We start from the raw sequence: 14,585 nt of genomic DNA on the forward strand, positions 1-14,585 counted from the left end.
CAGAGAGGGACCAGGAGTGTAGCTCAGTAGCAGCGTACACATGATGCCCACAATAACTGCAAAACAAATCATCCAGAATTTACCACCTGACCACTTCCCTTCACACCCAAGCTGGTGGCAGCCGTGGAGGGACCATTCTGCGGTCACAGAGGAAAGCTGTCCAGACTCTTTCTCATCTTTCCCTCCGGTTTTCACCCACAGTCCAAACCAAAGGACGGCGATAAAGAAGGAACATCAAATTCCACCTCGGAAGATGGGCCGGGGGACGGTTTCACCATCCTGTCTTCCAAGAGCCTCGTTCTGGGGCAGAAGGTAATAAACTCCGGACGGGGCTGCAGTGAGCCTGTCTGTATACACCCCTGTTCACAGGCCACCATGCCTCCTCCGTCCCTTCCTCTCTTCCATTCTGCTCTTGAATTATCCCTTTTTTTTCCCCCTTGGTTTTTCAAGACAGGGTTTCTCTGTGTAGCTTTGTGCCTTTCCTGGAACTCGCTCTGTAGCCCAGGCTGGCCTCGAACCCACAGAGATCCACCTGGCTCTGCCTCCCGAGTGCTGGGATTAAAGGCGTGCGCCACCACCGCCCAGCGAATTATTCATTTTTAAAGGAACAGGCGACATATGCATTCCTAGAGCAAACTACATCTTTGGTGCTAAGAATGGCTTGTGCTGGTCAACCTAAGGTCAGCCTAGAGAATCTGGTCAATAGGTGACATTCCTGGTTCTGCTGGGGAAATCCCCAAGCCCCAATTATGTCCGTACCCACCAAGAAAAATCCATTGCTAACTCCCAGCCAGGATCGAAGAGGCCTAGCTTCCAAGATTAAATGTCATTTAACAGAGGGAGAGAATAGCAATATATGTTTCTTGAATGTGCCGGGTGCTAGAAATGAATTATTTGTCAATAATTCAGTCTGCCTGCCTTCCTGAGCTGCAGAAAAAAAATAAAATAAAATAAAAACCTAACAGGATGGATTCCAGCAACATCTCAGCATCCTGCCAGATATGCGAATAATTCATCTCTGTGCACGGCGAATTCACTGAGCAGACGGTTTATCTGTCAAGTCAACCGGGCTGCAATAAGACACACAGGGAAATAGCCAATGAGTCAGAGAGCCGGATCTCTGGTTCCTGCCTGTCCTCAGCCTGCCGAACAAGTACATCTCCATCCAGACAGCTGGGGATCACTAGGTCTCTAGGGAGCAGAGATGTAGCGGGTTCCTTATTCATTTCTGATGCAAAGAAAACTGAGCTGCAAAGAGGTGGGATGCATGCCCCCTCCAGGGCCATGAACATTCTCCCAAACATATCTTAGAGTATCAGAAAGTTCCCACTCATGTTAGGAAAACAGTGGGAAATGCTCTTCATCCTACTCTGCCAAAAAAACCACACCGGACAGCCCCAGGAACATGGTACTCGAGCTGAGGATGTAGCTCAGGGATAGAGTGCTCACCTGGCGCACAGAAGGCCTTGCGTGGATCCATAGCACAGAAGAAGGATTGGGGAGGAGGCAGTTGTCACAGGTAGGGCAAGGTGGGAACCCAGAGTCTACTCCTTCTCCACAGCAAGACTACTGACCTCCCCAGATGTTCTGGACTATCTTGGGTGAGAAGAGAGCAAGCCTCGGGCTGCTTTCCACACAGAGCTAATGAGGGGATGTGTCCGTGGAGACCGAGGCCACCAGGGTCAGGAACGAAAGAAAAAAAGAGGAAGGGAGAGCCTGTTTCTGGTCCTGGCAGCGGAGGCTGCCTGTTCGCGCTCTCAGGCCTCAAGAACTCCTGAACTTGGAGTCTGCTCAAAAGCAAACACCTGGAAGCCTGGCATGGTGACCCAGGCCTATAATCCCAGCATTAGGAGGTGGAGGCGGAAGGAGCTGAAGGCAAGCATGGGTTACCTAAGTGAACTCAAGCCCAGCCTAAGCTACCTGAGGCCCTATCTCAAAACCAAACAAATAGCTGAGAATTTGAGCCCCCGTGCTGAACGTCAACCTGAATAGTTGAGACAAATAATGCGGACGGTTACATTAAAATGGTCTTCAGCGGGAGTTGACCTTGCCCCTGTTCACCGTCTTCTCTTCCTAACGCAGCTATCCCTGACCCAAAGTGACATCAGCCATATTGGCTCCATGAGGGTGGAGGGCATCGTCCACCCAACCACAGCCGAAATCGACCTCAAGGAAGAGATAGGTAAGGCCTGGCTGGGGTTTGGAGAGGTGTCATGGTGTAGCCCACTGTCCAGACAAGTTCTCATGGACTCACTCATCCTCTGCCTGAGGTCCCATGTGGAAATGTCTCTCTGTGGGATAAAAAGGTCTCACTGGAGAGGAATAGACTTTGCTTTGATTCTACACAAATTTTGTGAAGTTTTTCTTAGGGTGCAATATAGAGACAGACCGTTTATGTACAACTTAATGACATTGTCTCAAAGTGACCGAGCTCAGCGCGCTCAGGTACTTGCCTAGTAGTGTGCACAAAGCCCGGGCTCACTCCTCAGCACGCCATAGGCTGGGTGTTCTCTATCACGTGTGTGATAGTGGCATTCAGAAGGTGGAGGCAGATGCATCAGAAATTTAAGATTGTCCTTGACCATGTAGGAAGTTTGAGGCTAGCCTAAGCTACATGAGACCTTGTCTCAAAGCAAAGAGTGAACACCGCTGTACAGCCAGCACACTGGGGAGCAGACCCTCACCAGAAGCCCTTCCAGTCCCACCCCTTATTATGATTTCCTGTAGAGGAAAGCGGTCCTCTAATGGCGCAGATGGGGCTTGTTTTGCATTTCATTTAAATAGCCCCATATGCTCCTCGAACCTCGCTCCTTTAGCCCAACTTAGTGTCTGCAAAACCCTCCCCAAGCTACTGAGTGTGTTTGTTTATTTTCCTGGCTGTGTGGCATTTCACTGCGTAAATATGCCACCTTGTGGGTTCCATTCTGTAGCTGATGGCGGCACCTGGGTCATTTTCATGTGAGGCCATCCCGAGCGCTGCCACTATGAACGTGGTTGCGCAAGCTCTGGGTTCCACCGCGCATGCGTTCTAAAGCTCGCATGTCGAGAATGCGGTTGGTGAAAAGGAAAGGGACGGAGATACGGGAACTTGGGGGGTACACCACTGTAATTTCTGCCCTGAGGGAGCAGACGGGAGGGTTATGAACTGCATATGGAGATCCTATTTCAGTACTCTCCCCTCCCCGCCCCCCCCCCAAAAAAAGATAAAGGGCATGTAGAAAGCCATCTCTAAGGCGGCATTATTGTGCCGACGCCGTGAGTGGAGAAGGAAGCTGTAAGCAGTGAGGTAAAGGCGGGCGAAGTAACAGCAAACACAGTGGCCACTCTCTGGTCCATTTGCTGCCATGGGGTCCATTTTCACAATACAGAACTGTTCTAAACCCTCCATTGAAGGGCACATGGAGCAAAGAAAAGGCCTGGACCCCGGGACCCAGGGCTGGCCCTGGGGTGAGTGGTTTGAAGCCATAGTTAGCCGCTCATCCCTAGGTGGTGGCCCCAGACCGCTGGACTCACTAAATCTCGGGCACCAGAGGCCACTTGCTGTGCTGGAAAGCAGGTGGGGTGGCGCTCAGCGATAACAGAACTACAAAAACAGTCTTGTGTCTTGCCATATGACAGACCCCCGACATTGCCTCCTCCTGGGCGTTAGGAGGAAGGCTCTCCCCACCGTGGAAAGGCGCCCCCTAGTGGCCGAATCTCCAGCTCTGTTTTGCTTGGTGTCTTTAATTGCAAGCAAAGCAAGTTCCAGTTTCAGACATCCTCAGAGTTCTGCATTTTTGTGTCCAAAACATCAAAAGAGGTGCTTCTCTATTTTGAAGCAGGGTGGGGTGGGGTGCCCAGTTGTGGTAGCAAAAGGTCAAGTTTGGACCCCACTGGTGGACCCTGTGGCTGACCTCTTGGTGGTCAGAGGAGGTGAGATGGGCTGAGAGGCAGGCAGGCAGGCAGGCAGGTGACCAACCACTGAGTCGCCTTGGTCTCCCTCCAGGCACTCACAGGTCACTTCCTAGCGTGTGACTTCGGGTGTGTTTCCTAACCGCCCTGAACCTCCATTTCCTCATCCGTAAGTGAGGATACAGTCGTACTCACAGGTGCTCTGGAGACCAGATGGCACGGGGCTGGATGTCACACCAGCTCACACCTACTCCCTAACTGACGGGTCTTTATTGTTGCCGCGTTACTCGGAGACACACCATCGTGAATCCATCCTGTACCACCCGCGCCCAAGCCAGTCATGCTGTCCAGCCCAGGCCCTGACTGATCTGTTTTTTAAGTCTTGTGCTAGGCGATTCAAGTGTAGCTTGGTGGTAGAACCCACGCTTACTATGCACAAAACCCTGGAGTCAATCCGCAGCACAGAAATTAAAACGTAAAGACATCTACTGCCAGCCAGCCCCATGGCCTGAGTTTGATCCCCGGGACCACATGGTAGAAGTAGAGAACCAACTCACCCAAGTTGTCCTTTGACCTGTACACACACACACACACACACACACACACACACACAGTGAAGCGGGGTGGAGTGGGGGGGAGTCTCTTAACCTGTGGCCTCTCCTGCCCCCACACTTCTTTTTGCTGAGAAGCCAGGCTGATTTTCCCCCAGTCTGGATTTTATCGCTTGCAGTCTCACTAAACACATTTCTACCTGTTTATCTGTTTAAATTGATGGTAGTTCTAGAGACTTCAAGACATTCGGGCTCAAGAAATAGGGTCTAGGGCAGTGGTCCTCAGCCTGTAGATACAGACCCTTTTAGAGATAGAATGACCCTTTCACACAAGGAGAAAACACAGACCACCAGAAAACACAGATATTTACATTATGATTCATAACAGTAGCAAAATTAGAGTTATGAAGTAGCAATAAAAATAATTTTATGGTGGTGAGGGGTTGTACCACAACTTGAGGAACTGTATCAAAGGGTCACAGCATTGGTCTAGGGGGATGGCGCTATGGTCGAGCGTTTTCTGGGTTCAATGCCCAGCACTAAAAGACACCTGGACAAGACTCCATGGCCAGCGACACACCATTGTGGCATTACGTCTCCTTTGGTGAGGGACTGTCATGATGCCCCATGATGTCAGCTTAAGCACTCCTCGGTGGTTGGGAATTGGTGTAATTCTAGCACGGATGTGAGCCACCATGCCCCGTTTATTCTGTGCTGGGAACTGAACCCATAGCTCCCTGCGTTCCAGGCAAGCCCCACACAGACTGAGCCACAGCCCCCACGCCCACTTCATTGTCAACCTTAATTAACCCCCTAAGCTAGGGAGAAGAGTGGGCTCACCTTGCCTCCCACACAATTCCATCTGACCCCTGACCCCAAATGCAGAGTGCAGCAGTTTGGACTTAGGTGCCAGTTTCAGTCCCCAACTGTCTCCAGGCTTCTGGGAGCCGGAAATGAGACTCAGAAATGTGTGGTGTCACAAGTACCATTTCCTGGTTGTGTCTCTGAGACCTGAGCTACTTGAGGAAGAAGCCCCATCTACAACCCCAGGGGAGAATGATTGTCTAGACACTGATGTAAGTTCATCGATGCGTTCTGGCTCTCCAGAGATACGTGAGTGCGTGCCTGAGTTCGGAGTGAAGCTGTGTCACCCACAGAAACCTCTGAGCCGAGTGATCCCAATGACGAATAATAACAATAAGTGCTTGGGATTAGAAGTGTTTCGGATTTGGGACGATTCAGGGATATGTGCATGTGCATAATGAGATGTCCTGGGGATGGGACCCAAGTCCAAATGCAAAATGATCCCTGTTCCCCAGAGACCCTCTACACAGTGGTGAATGGCCGCAGCAGGCAGGCAGGAGCAGCTCATGCCCCCTCTGGTGTTCAAACACCAGCAGGCCCTGGGTGTTGGCACCCTCAGCCCTGTGTCCCCGCTCTTCTGTATACCTAGGATTCTTCAGCCCTCGGCAGTGGGCAGGCTTAGGCGTCAAGATTCCTCAGCACTTGCAGATGGTCAGGGCTGCAGCTCCTGGGCCTGGGGTGTCTAGGACCCTTGGGTTGCCCTGCCCCTTGGTTCCTGCCCTCAAGCAGCCCAGCTGTCAGTCAGCGCCTAACCACCTTTGCGGCCGAAACTGCCAACTGCTGTTATCCCCACTGCCTGCATCGTGATAAGTAAGCAAGAAAAGAGCACTTGAGGGAAGCCTTTTATGGACACCATGCATGCACAGGGTGCACAGACATCCACGCGGGCAAAACACCCATACACATACAAAATAGATGCGCTTGTAAAATGCTTTTTAGAAGAACTTATTATTAACACCAATAGTGACTTCAACAGATTTTTAACAGTGTTTTGGCAATGAATGACACCTTCCCGAGAGTGTTCCCGAGAGAGAGGTTCCCCTCACGTGTCTCACACTTAGCTGGGAGGTGATTTTACAGAATATTTTTAGTGGCCCTGGGTTTTGACAGCGATCCACCCATCCCATGAGATTCCAGGTGTGGAGTCTTGCACTAGCTCCATTGTGGTGGGATTTGGAAAGGTTTGGATTTGGGATCTTCAGATTGGGGTGTTCCACTTTGCTGGGACGTGGTTCAGTGGCAGATTATCTGCTTAGCATGGGGGAGGTCTTAGATTCTCTACTCAGCAGTACAAGAGAGGAAGAGAGAGACCGAATGTGTGCGTGCACTTGCATGCATGCCTCTGCATGTGTGCGTGTGTGTGTGTGTATCCTTTAACAAAGATTGTCATTCTCTAGAGGTCTCTCTGACCTCTGTGTAGTGCCGCCAGTAACCACTGGCAAGCCAGGGTAACAAATGGGACATGTCATTCCTAGTTTTTAAGTTAGTTTTAAGTTACTAAGATGCCCAACAATATGAATCTATTGAAAGATCATTCACCACGGCCTCCATTGTTCTTCTTTGTAGGAAAAGCCTTGGAAAAGGCTGGGGGTAAAGAGTTCTTGGAAACAGTAAAGGAGCTTCGCAAATCCCAAGGCCCTTTGGAAGTTGCTGAAGGTAAGTGTGAGTCTGGGCTGCATCTCAGCCTGACTCAAGGGCACCCTTGCAGTCTCCAGCTTCCCACATCCATACACGGTCACTGTATACAACAGGATACGCCATCCCTAAAGCTCACGTAAAAAAGCCAGTCACATTCATTGTCACAGGCGTGTGACTCCAATGGTCGGGAGGTAGAAACTGGAGGATCCCTGGGGCTCATTGGCCAGCCAGTCTAACCTACTTGGTGAGGTCTAGGCCAGTGAGAGTCTGTTTCAAAGGAGGTGGCCAGTGTCCCTGAGGATAACACCAAGACTTCCTCTAGCCTCTACACACACACATTGTGGTGGTTTGAAAGAAAATGGTCCCCAGAGGGAGTGGCACTATTAGGAGGCATGGCTTTGTCAGAGTGAGTGTGGCCTTGTTGAAGGCTTGAGGTGAAGCAGAGTAGCAAGCAGGGTGGCATCTGGCCAGATGGCTCAGTGGACCAAGACACTTGCTGCCAAGCATGACCACAGATCACTGCTCAAAGCAGTGGCCATCCCCATGAGGTTACACCACGTGGTACAGCACCCACCCAGCATGTGTGAGGCCCTGGATTCCATTCCCAGTACTGACAAAGAAAAAGCCAGAATAAAACTCCCATAGCTGGGACTAAAGAGGTGACTCAGCAGTTGAGAGCACTGGCTCCCCTTCCAGAGGACCCGGGTTCGATTGCCAGCACCCTCCCAGCAGCTCAGTCTGTAACTCCAGTCCCAAGGTACATAGACATACATGCAGACAAAACACTGTACACAATTAAAAAAAAAAAAAAAAAACCTCTCCCACAGCCTTCCACCCAGGGCTGTCATTGGTGCAAGACCTGTGCCTTCTAAGACAGAGAGAGCAGAGAGTCCTCACCTGGGCCTGGGCCACACTGTTCACAGTTACTAAATGTGAGATGCCCCCCGTAGGTCCACGTATCTGAACACTTGGTTCCCAGCAGGCATCAGTATTTGGGAAGGTTGGGGAACCTTTTGGGATGAGGCCAAACTAGGGGAAGTGAGGATGGCGCCATAGGCTAATGGATTGTAGCCTGAGAGTTCCTGTTCACGTTCTTCTTTCTGATCCTGGGTAACCCGCCACCTCATAGTCACTGACTGGAAATACCCGGGAGGCCAAGTAATTTCCACTGAGGACATTGTCGCCTCAGTCTGTGAGCTGAAATAAATCCTTTGTCCTCTAAGTAGCTTCTGTCAGGATCCTGCCACAGTGCTGGCTTCCCTCTGTCCTTAGGACTCAGGCAGAGCTCTGAGTCAGCTGTTGAAGAGTTTACCTGGTCTGGGGGACTGGGGTCTGGAGGAGGCTCCCAGCAAGTGCCTGGGAAGGTGAGAGAAAAACATCCAGGCAAGAAGCTCTGACATGTTTTTAAGCAGCATTCAAAAGTTGTGAGTGAAAGGTAAAGTAGTCCTTAAAAGAGTTCTCAGCAGGGAACTTTCCAGAATTAAATGCAAGTTCAGGTTGAAAATGTTGGGCCAAACAAATGAAAGTAAGTCCTGAACCTGGCCCATCACAGTGGCCAGTCGGGGGTTCAGAAGTCAAGAGGAACCATGAAAGCTGCCCGAGAGGAGAGGTGGACGGGCATCTATAAGGAAGTGGAAGTGGAAGCTGATGCGATAGCTCGGCCAGTGAAGAGTCCCACCATGGGCTAAAAGCCTAAGTTCAGCCCCTGGGACCCTCTCCATGGAAGAACTGGCTCCCGTGTTGACATATGTGTACTGGGACCTACATGCATTAGTGTGCACACACATGCTCTTGCATGCACATGTGCATGCGTGTGTGCAGATATACACACACAAATATGATCCCCCCCAAAAAAAAAAAATCCAATTTTCAAAATAAGATGAGTAGCAGCTGACCTTGCCTCACAGAAGGGTAGCAAGTTCTGCGCATGATCTTGGCATTAGTTGGATGGTGTCTTAGATGCTATTCTATTGTGGTGAAAAGACACCACAGCCAAGACAAGTTAGAGAAGAAGGAGTTTATTGGGGGCCTACAGTTTCAGAGGGTGAGTCTGTGGCCATCGTGACAGGAAACATGGCTGCAGGCAGACATGCATGGTGCTGGAGCAGTAGCTAAGAGTTCACGCCTTGATCCACATGCAGGAGGCAGAGAGAAAGCTAACTAAGAACAGCATGGACTTTTGAAATTTCAAAGTCAGGCCCCAGTGACACACCTCCCCCAACAAGGCCACACCTCCTAGTCCTTCCCAAACAGTTCCACCAACTGGAGGCTAAGCTCATTCAAATGCATGAGCCTATGGGGGCATTCTCATTCAAACCACCATGAGGGGGGAAAAATGCCTAGGAAATATGAGCTATAAGCCAATGCTTCAGAAAACAGGCAGCCCAGGACTGCTTAAATTCTCACACACAGAGGCTCATGGGACCTGACCTCAGCAGATGAAGGACATGCATTTTGTTGTTGTTTTTTGGGGTTTTGTTGTTTTTTGAGACAGAGTTTCTCCATGTAGTTTTGGTGCCTGTCCTGGATCTTGTTCTGTGGACCAGGCTTGGCCTTGAACTCACAGAGATCCACCTGGCTTTGCCTCCCCAGTGCTGGGTGCTGGGATTAAAGGCGTGTGCCACTGCCAACCAGCTGAAAGACATGCATTTTATTTCTGGAAGAGCTTAGGTCTCCTGCAAGCTGACAGCAGTCATGATACAAAGATACTAAAACATGTGAAAACATTTACCTCTTAGAATTGATAAAAGGACCAATTACAGTCCAGGCCCTAACACAGCTGCCCTTGCCAGACCCTGCTGGAAGCCCGTGTGACTCCAGGCATGCTCTCCAAGCCAGACCAGTCCATGCTGAGCCTCCAACATACGCGCTGTGCTGTGGGTGTCAAATGTGGCCCTGAATCAAGAGATTTATAGCCAATGAGAGCCCCAGGGTCACACAATGCATCTCTTATCCAGGCTACCCAGTTGCATGATGGAGGCTCAGAAAAGATGGGCAAAAGAGCTGGGGAGTGAAGGACACAACCAAGCCTGGGGACAGAGGCAACACCTCTGATGATTGATGGCCACAGGGACTTCCCTCAAACTCCTCAATAGCCATGGCTCTTACTGATGGGGGATAAAAAGTTTAGGAGGATAAAAAGTCCTTATAAACGAAAGAGAGAGGGAAGGAGTTTGGTAGTTTGTCATTGGCCCCGCATAAGCTCATGGGGAGTGGCACTGTTAGGAAGTATGGCTTTGTTGGAGAAGGTATGACCTTGTTGAAGGAAGTGTCACTGTGGGGGTGGGCTTTGAGATCTCATATATGCTCAAGCCAGTGTCTCAGACCACTTCCTGTTGCCTGTGGGATCAAGATGTAGCTCCTTCCCCACTCTCAACTCCTTCTCCAGCACTGTCTGCCTGCATGCTGCCATGCTCCCTACCATGATGATAATGGACTAAATTTCTGAAACTAGAAGCGACCGATGAAACACTTTCCCTAAGAGTTGCTGTGGGGGCTGGAAAGATGGCTCAGAGGTTAAGAGCACTGGCTGTTCTTCCAGAGGTCCTGAGTTCAATACCCAGCAACCACATGGTGGCTCACAACCATCTATAATGAGATCTGGTGCCCTCTTCTGGCTTGTAGACAGAACACTGTATGTGTAATAAATAAATCTTTAAAAAAAAAAAAAAAAGAGTTGCTGTGGTCATGGTGTCTCTCCATAGCAATAGAAACCCTAAGACAGGGAGGGAAGGAAGGAGGAAAGGGACTAGAGAGGTGGCTCAGAGGTTAAGAGCACAGGCTGCTCTTGCAGAGGACTCGGGTTCAATTCCCAGCACCCATATGTCAGCTCACAACTGTCTGTCACTCCAGGTCCAGGAGATCTGGCGCCATCTTCTGGCTGCCAAAGCAGCGCACGCAGGTGGTGCAGACATAGGCAGAACATCCATACACATAAAATAAAGTAACTTTTAAAAAAGAAAAAGGAAGGAGGGCCTAGAGAGATGGCTCAGCAGTTAAGAGCACTGGCTGCTCTTCCAGAAGACATGGGTTCAGTTCCCAGCATCCACATGGTGGCTCACAACCGTATTTAACTCCAGTCCCAGGGAGGTTGCCCTTTTCTGGTCTCCTCGGGCACTGCATATGTACAGTACACAGAGATACATGCAGGCAAAATACCCAGACCTATAAAAACATTTGTTTTAATTAAACCTTGCCAGGTGGTGGTGGTATACACCTTTAATCCCAGCACTTGGGTAGGCAGAGGCAGGCAGATCTCTGAGTCTGGTCTACAGAGTGAGTTCCAGAACAGCCAGAACTGTTACACAGAGAACCCCTGTCTTGAAAAACTGAAAAGAAAACAAAACAAAAAAAAACCAGCCAGGTGCTGTGGCACATACCTCACACCTTTAATCCTGACATCATGGCAAGTCAACAAAGCTAACCAGTGTGGTACCCTGACAGTCCATCACCAGTGTCCTTAACTGCAGTCACAAAGTGCCCTTGGCCATGTCAGTGAACAGTTAAGAACCCAGGGATTTGGACTTTTGGAGATGGCTGTTATTCAATCTCCCACAGCACCAGATGTGACTTTGATATGTTCCTGTCACTAGGATCCACCGAGGTGGTTCCTGACTTTCGAATCTTCCAGGGTCTCACAGGGTCGCCTCTGAGGCCCAGTATCAACACCCAGCTTAAGGTGAGACTCAGGAAATAACCTACCGCCTTTCTCTCTCCTGTGTCCCAGCTGCCGTCAGCCAATCCAGTGGACTCGCAGCCAAATTTGTCATCCACTGTCACATCCCCCAGTGGGGCTCCGACAAATGTGAAGAACAGCTGGAAGAGACCATCAAGAACTGCCTGTCGGCAGCGGAGGACAAGAAGCTGAAGTCCGTCGCCTTCCCGCCTTTCCCTAGCGGCAGGTAGGACACAATTTCTGAGTTGATGTTCCCAGCCTTTCTGTTGGGAACCAGCTACTCATCAACATGTCCACATTCCATCGGCCCATTCTAGAAGACACACCCAAGGTCTGCCAGCATAGCCAGCGTGTTGGGTAGGCAACAGAATAAGAAACCCAATTTCCTACCTTCCAAACAGACAAGCCCCTGGCCTGGGATGGCAAGCGTGGGACCAGCTTTCCTGCCTTGTTGATATCAATCCCCAGAACAGAAAGACACCCTGGGTAAGGCCAGGTAGCATTTTAGTTTTGTGTATGCTTATGGGTGCACACGTATGTCCTAGGTGTACATGTGTGTGTGGAGACCAGTGTCACTAATATTCTCTTGTTGCTGTGATAAAACATTCTGTCCTGAAGTAATTTAGGGGAGCAAAGGGTTTATTTGCCTTACACTTCTAGGTCACAGCCTCTCATTGAAAGAAGTCCGGCAGGAGTTTGATAAGGAAACCCTGGGCAAATGCTGCTTGCTGGCTACTCCCTGGCTTATAGCTTTTTAATACAACCCAAGATCATCTGCCAAAGGAATGGTGTTGCCCACAGTGGGCTGGGCCCTTCCCTATCAATCATCAGTCAAGACAGCCCCTCCCAGACATGGCTACAGGCCAGTCTGATCTGGGAAATTCCTCACCTGAGGTTTCCCCTCTCTGATGACCTAAGCTATCCGTCTTGTTTTTATTTTGAGAAAGGGCCTTATTAGGTCATCGTGGCTAGCCTGGAAATCACTAAGTAAGTTAGGCTAGTATGTAGCAGGAATCTTAAAAGTTCTTACTAATAAAATCAAACCTGAGGCCAGTTATTGGGGTGAATACTGGAAGATCAGAGAGACAGAACAGGCCACAGCCACCTCACCTGGCCAACTTCTCAGCTGGTCTTGTTTCCTCAGACTGGAAGCCTCTGTGTCCTCATATCCGAATGGCTCTCAGCTGAACTGCTGCTCAAAAGCCTGAAAGCTTAACCAGCCAAATGCTTAACCAGGCCAAATGCCTCTAGTTCCTGGTCCTCACGCCTTATATATCTTTCTGCCTTCTACCATCACTCCCTGGGATTAAAGGCTCACTCCCTGAGATTAAAGGCATGTGTCACCATGCCTGGCTATTTCCAATGTGGCCTTGAACTCACAGAGATCCCAGATGGATTTCTGCCTCTGGAATGCTAGGATTAAAGGCGTGAGTGCCACCATTTTCTGGCCTCTGTATCTAGTGGCTGTCTGTTCTCTGACCCCAGATAAATTTATTAGGGTGCACAATATTTTGGGGAACACAATACCACCACATTTCCCCTTTTTTGTCTAAAATTTAAAAAAGCTTATAACTAATACAAGAAAAACTATATCCAATAAGTATATACAATATTCAGTCAAGATTACATTAACAATGTCTAGTCCATTAAACTCAGAGACATCTGCCTGCCTCTGCCCGCTGAGTGCTGAGATTAAAGGTGTGCACCACCACACTCTACCACCTTGGGTTTTGGTTGCTCTTGGTTTGGTTTGGGGATTGTTTGTTTGTTTGTTTGTTTGTTTGAGATAGGGTCTGACCTGGAGGTGGTGGACCATGTCTTTAGTCCCAGCACTAGGGAGGCAGAGACAGGCAGATCTCTGAGTTCGAGGTCAGCCTGGTCTACGGAGCGAGTTTCAGGACAGCCAGAGCTGCAGAGAAACTCTATTTCAAAAAACCAAAACAGAAAAAGGTAAGTGTCTCACTATGTAACCTTGACTGGCCTGGAACTCATTATGTAGATCAGGCTAGCCTTGAACTCACAGAGATCTTCCTGCCTCTGCCTCTCCAGAAAGGTGTGTGTTGCCATGCTGGGCTTACCATCTTCTTCTTTTTTCTTTCTTTTTTTGTGAAAGCGTCTCACTGGTTTTAAGCTAACCAATCAGGTTAGGCTGACTGGCCAGCAAGTCTCAGGGATCCACCTGTCTTCACTTGCCCAGCATTGGGGTTACCGACATTATCAACGTGCCCAGCCTTGTTATATCTATTCTAAGAAACTCAGGTCTACATGCTTGTATGGCAAGCACTTTCCCGCTGAGCCGTCCCCACATCACGCCCCATGTTTCTTTCTAAAAGCTTGTTATGTTCAGAACCCACATCCCCACCCTTGGTCCTCGCCTAGAACACAAGATCAGAAAACCCTAGGCTCACAGGCCTTGCTAATGTACGTGTGGTCGGTGAACCACCAGCAGCATCCCCTGGTTATAGATCTGGCCCCTGGGCCGCACCCCAGACCTGCTTCAGGAGCCCCAGGGAATGCTCTGGAGGGCAGCAGAGGAGGAGGCTAGGGCTTTGATGACTGTACCCAGAGCAAGGGAAGGTTCTCACTGCAGCTTGGAAAGCTGAGGACAAACTGTTGAGCACTATGGGATGTATCCTCCATGATCAGACTGTGTTCCATGCAGAGACACTCAAGAGAATTCAGGAAGTAGGCATATCCTAGACGCTTGGACCTACCCCAGGTGTCTTGTTGACTGACCCCAAATGGTCAAGGTCTGTGGCTGTGTCCCTAGGAGCTGGTGAACAGCACTTATCAGTGATTCCCTAGTGGTTGGGGTCTTCAGGGAACTTTCACCAACCCAGCCTGCCCAAAGTAGCTGAAATCACAGTGGCATGTTCGTGTGAGTCAATGAAAGACTAAGAGCCCGTGGATTTGGCTTTTGCTTTGTTTATGGAGGCGGGGTCTTGAACCGATCCTCCTGCCTCCAA

At 49.8% G+C, this 14,585-nt stretch overlaps 1 protein-coding gene across 5 annotated transcripts in view; it reads left to right on the top strand.

Annotated features, from left to right (window-relative positions):
* Positions 1-14,585, top strand: part of LOC128114694 (core histone macro-H2A.2) — a 51,161-nt gene that overhangs the window by 35,020 nt on the left and 1,556 nt on the right. For all 5 annotated transcript variants that reach the window (XM_052744879.1, XM_052744880.1, XM_052744878.1 and 2 more), the window contains exons 5-8: positions 202-312; positions 2,083-2,182; positions 6,873-6,962; positions 11,671-11,845. In XM_052744879.1, coding sequence (XP_052600839.1) covers positions 202-312; positions 2,083-2,182; positions 6,873-6,962; positions 11,671-11,845 — 476 coding nt within the window. The remainder of the gene's footprint in view (positions 1-201; positions 313-2,082; positions 2,183-6,872; positions 6,963-11,670; positions 11,846-14,585) is intronic.

The sequence above is a fragment of the Peromyscus californicus genome, unplaced genomic scaffold (assembly GCF_007827085.1).
Source record: "Peromyscus californicus insignis strain IS unplaced genomic scaffold, ASM782708v3 Scaffold_19__1_contigs__length_69161282, whole genome shotgun sequence".
Lineage (NCBI taxonomy): Eukaryota > Metazoa > Chordata > Mammalia > Rodentia > Cricetidae > Peromyscus > Peromyscus californicus.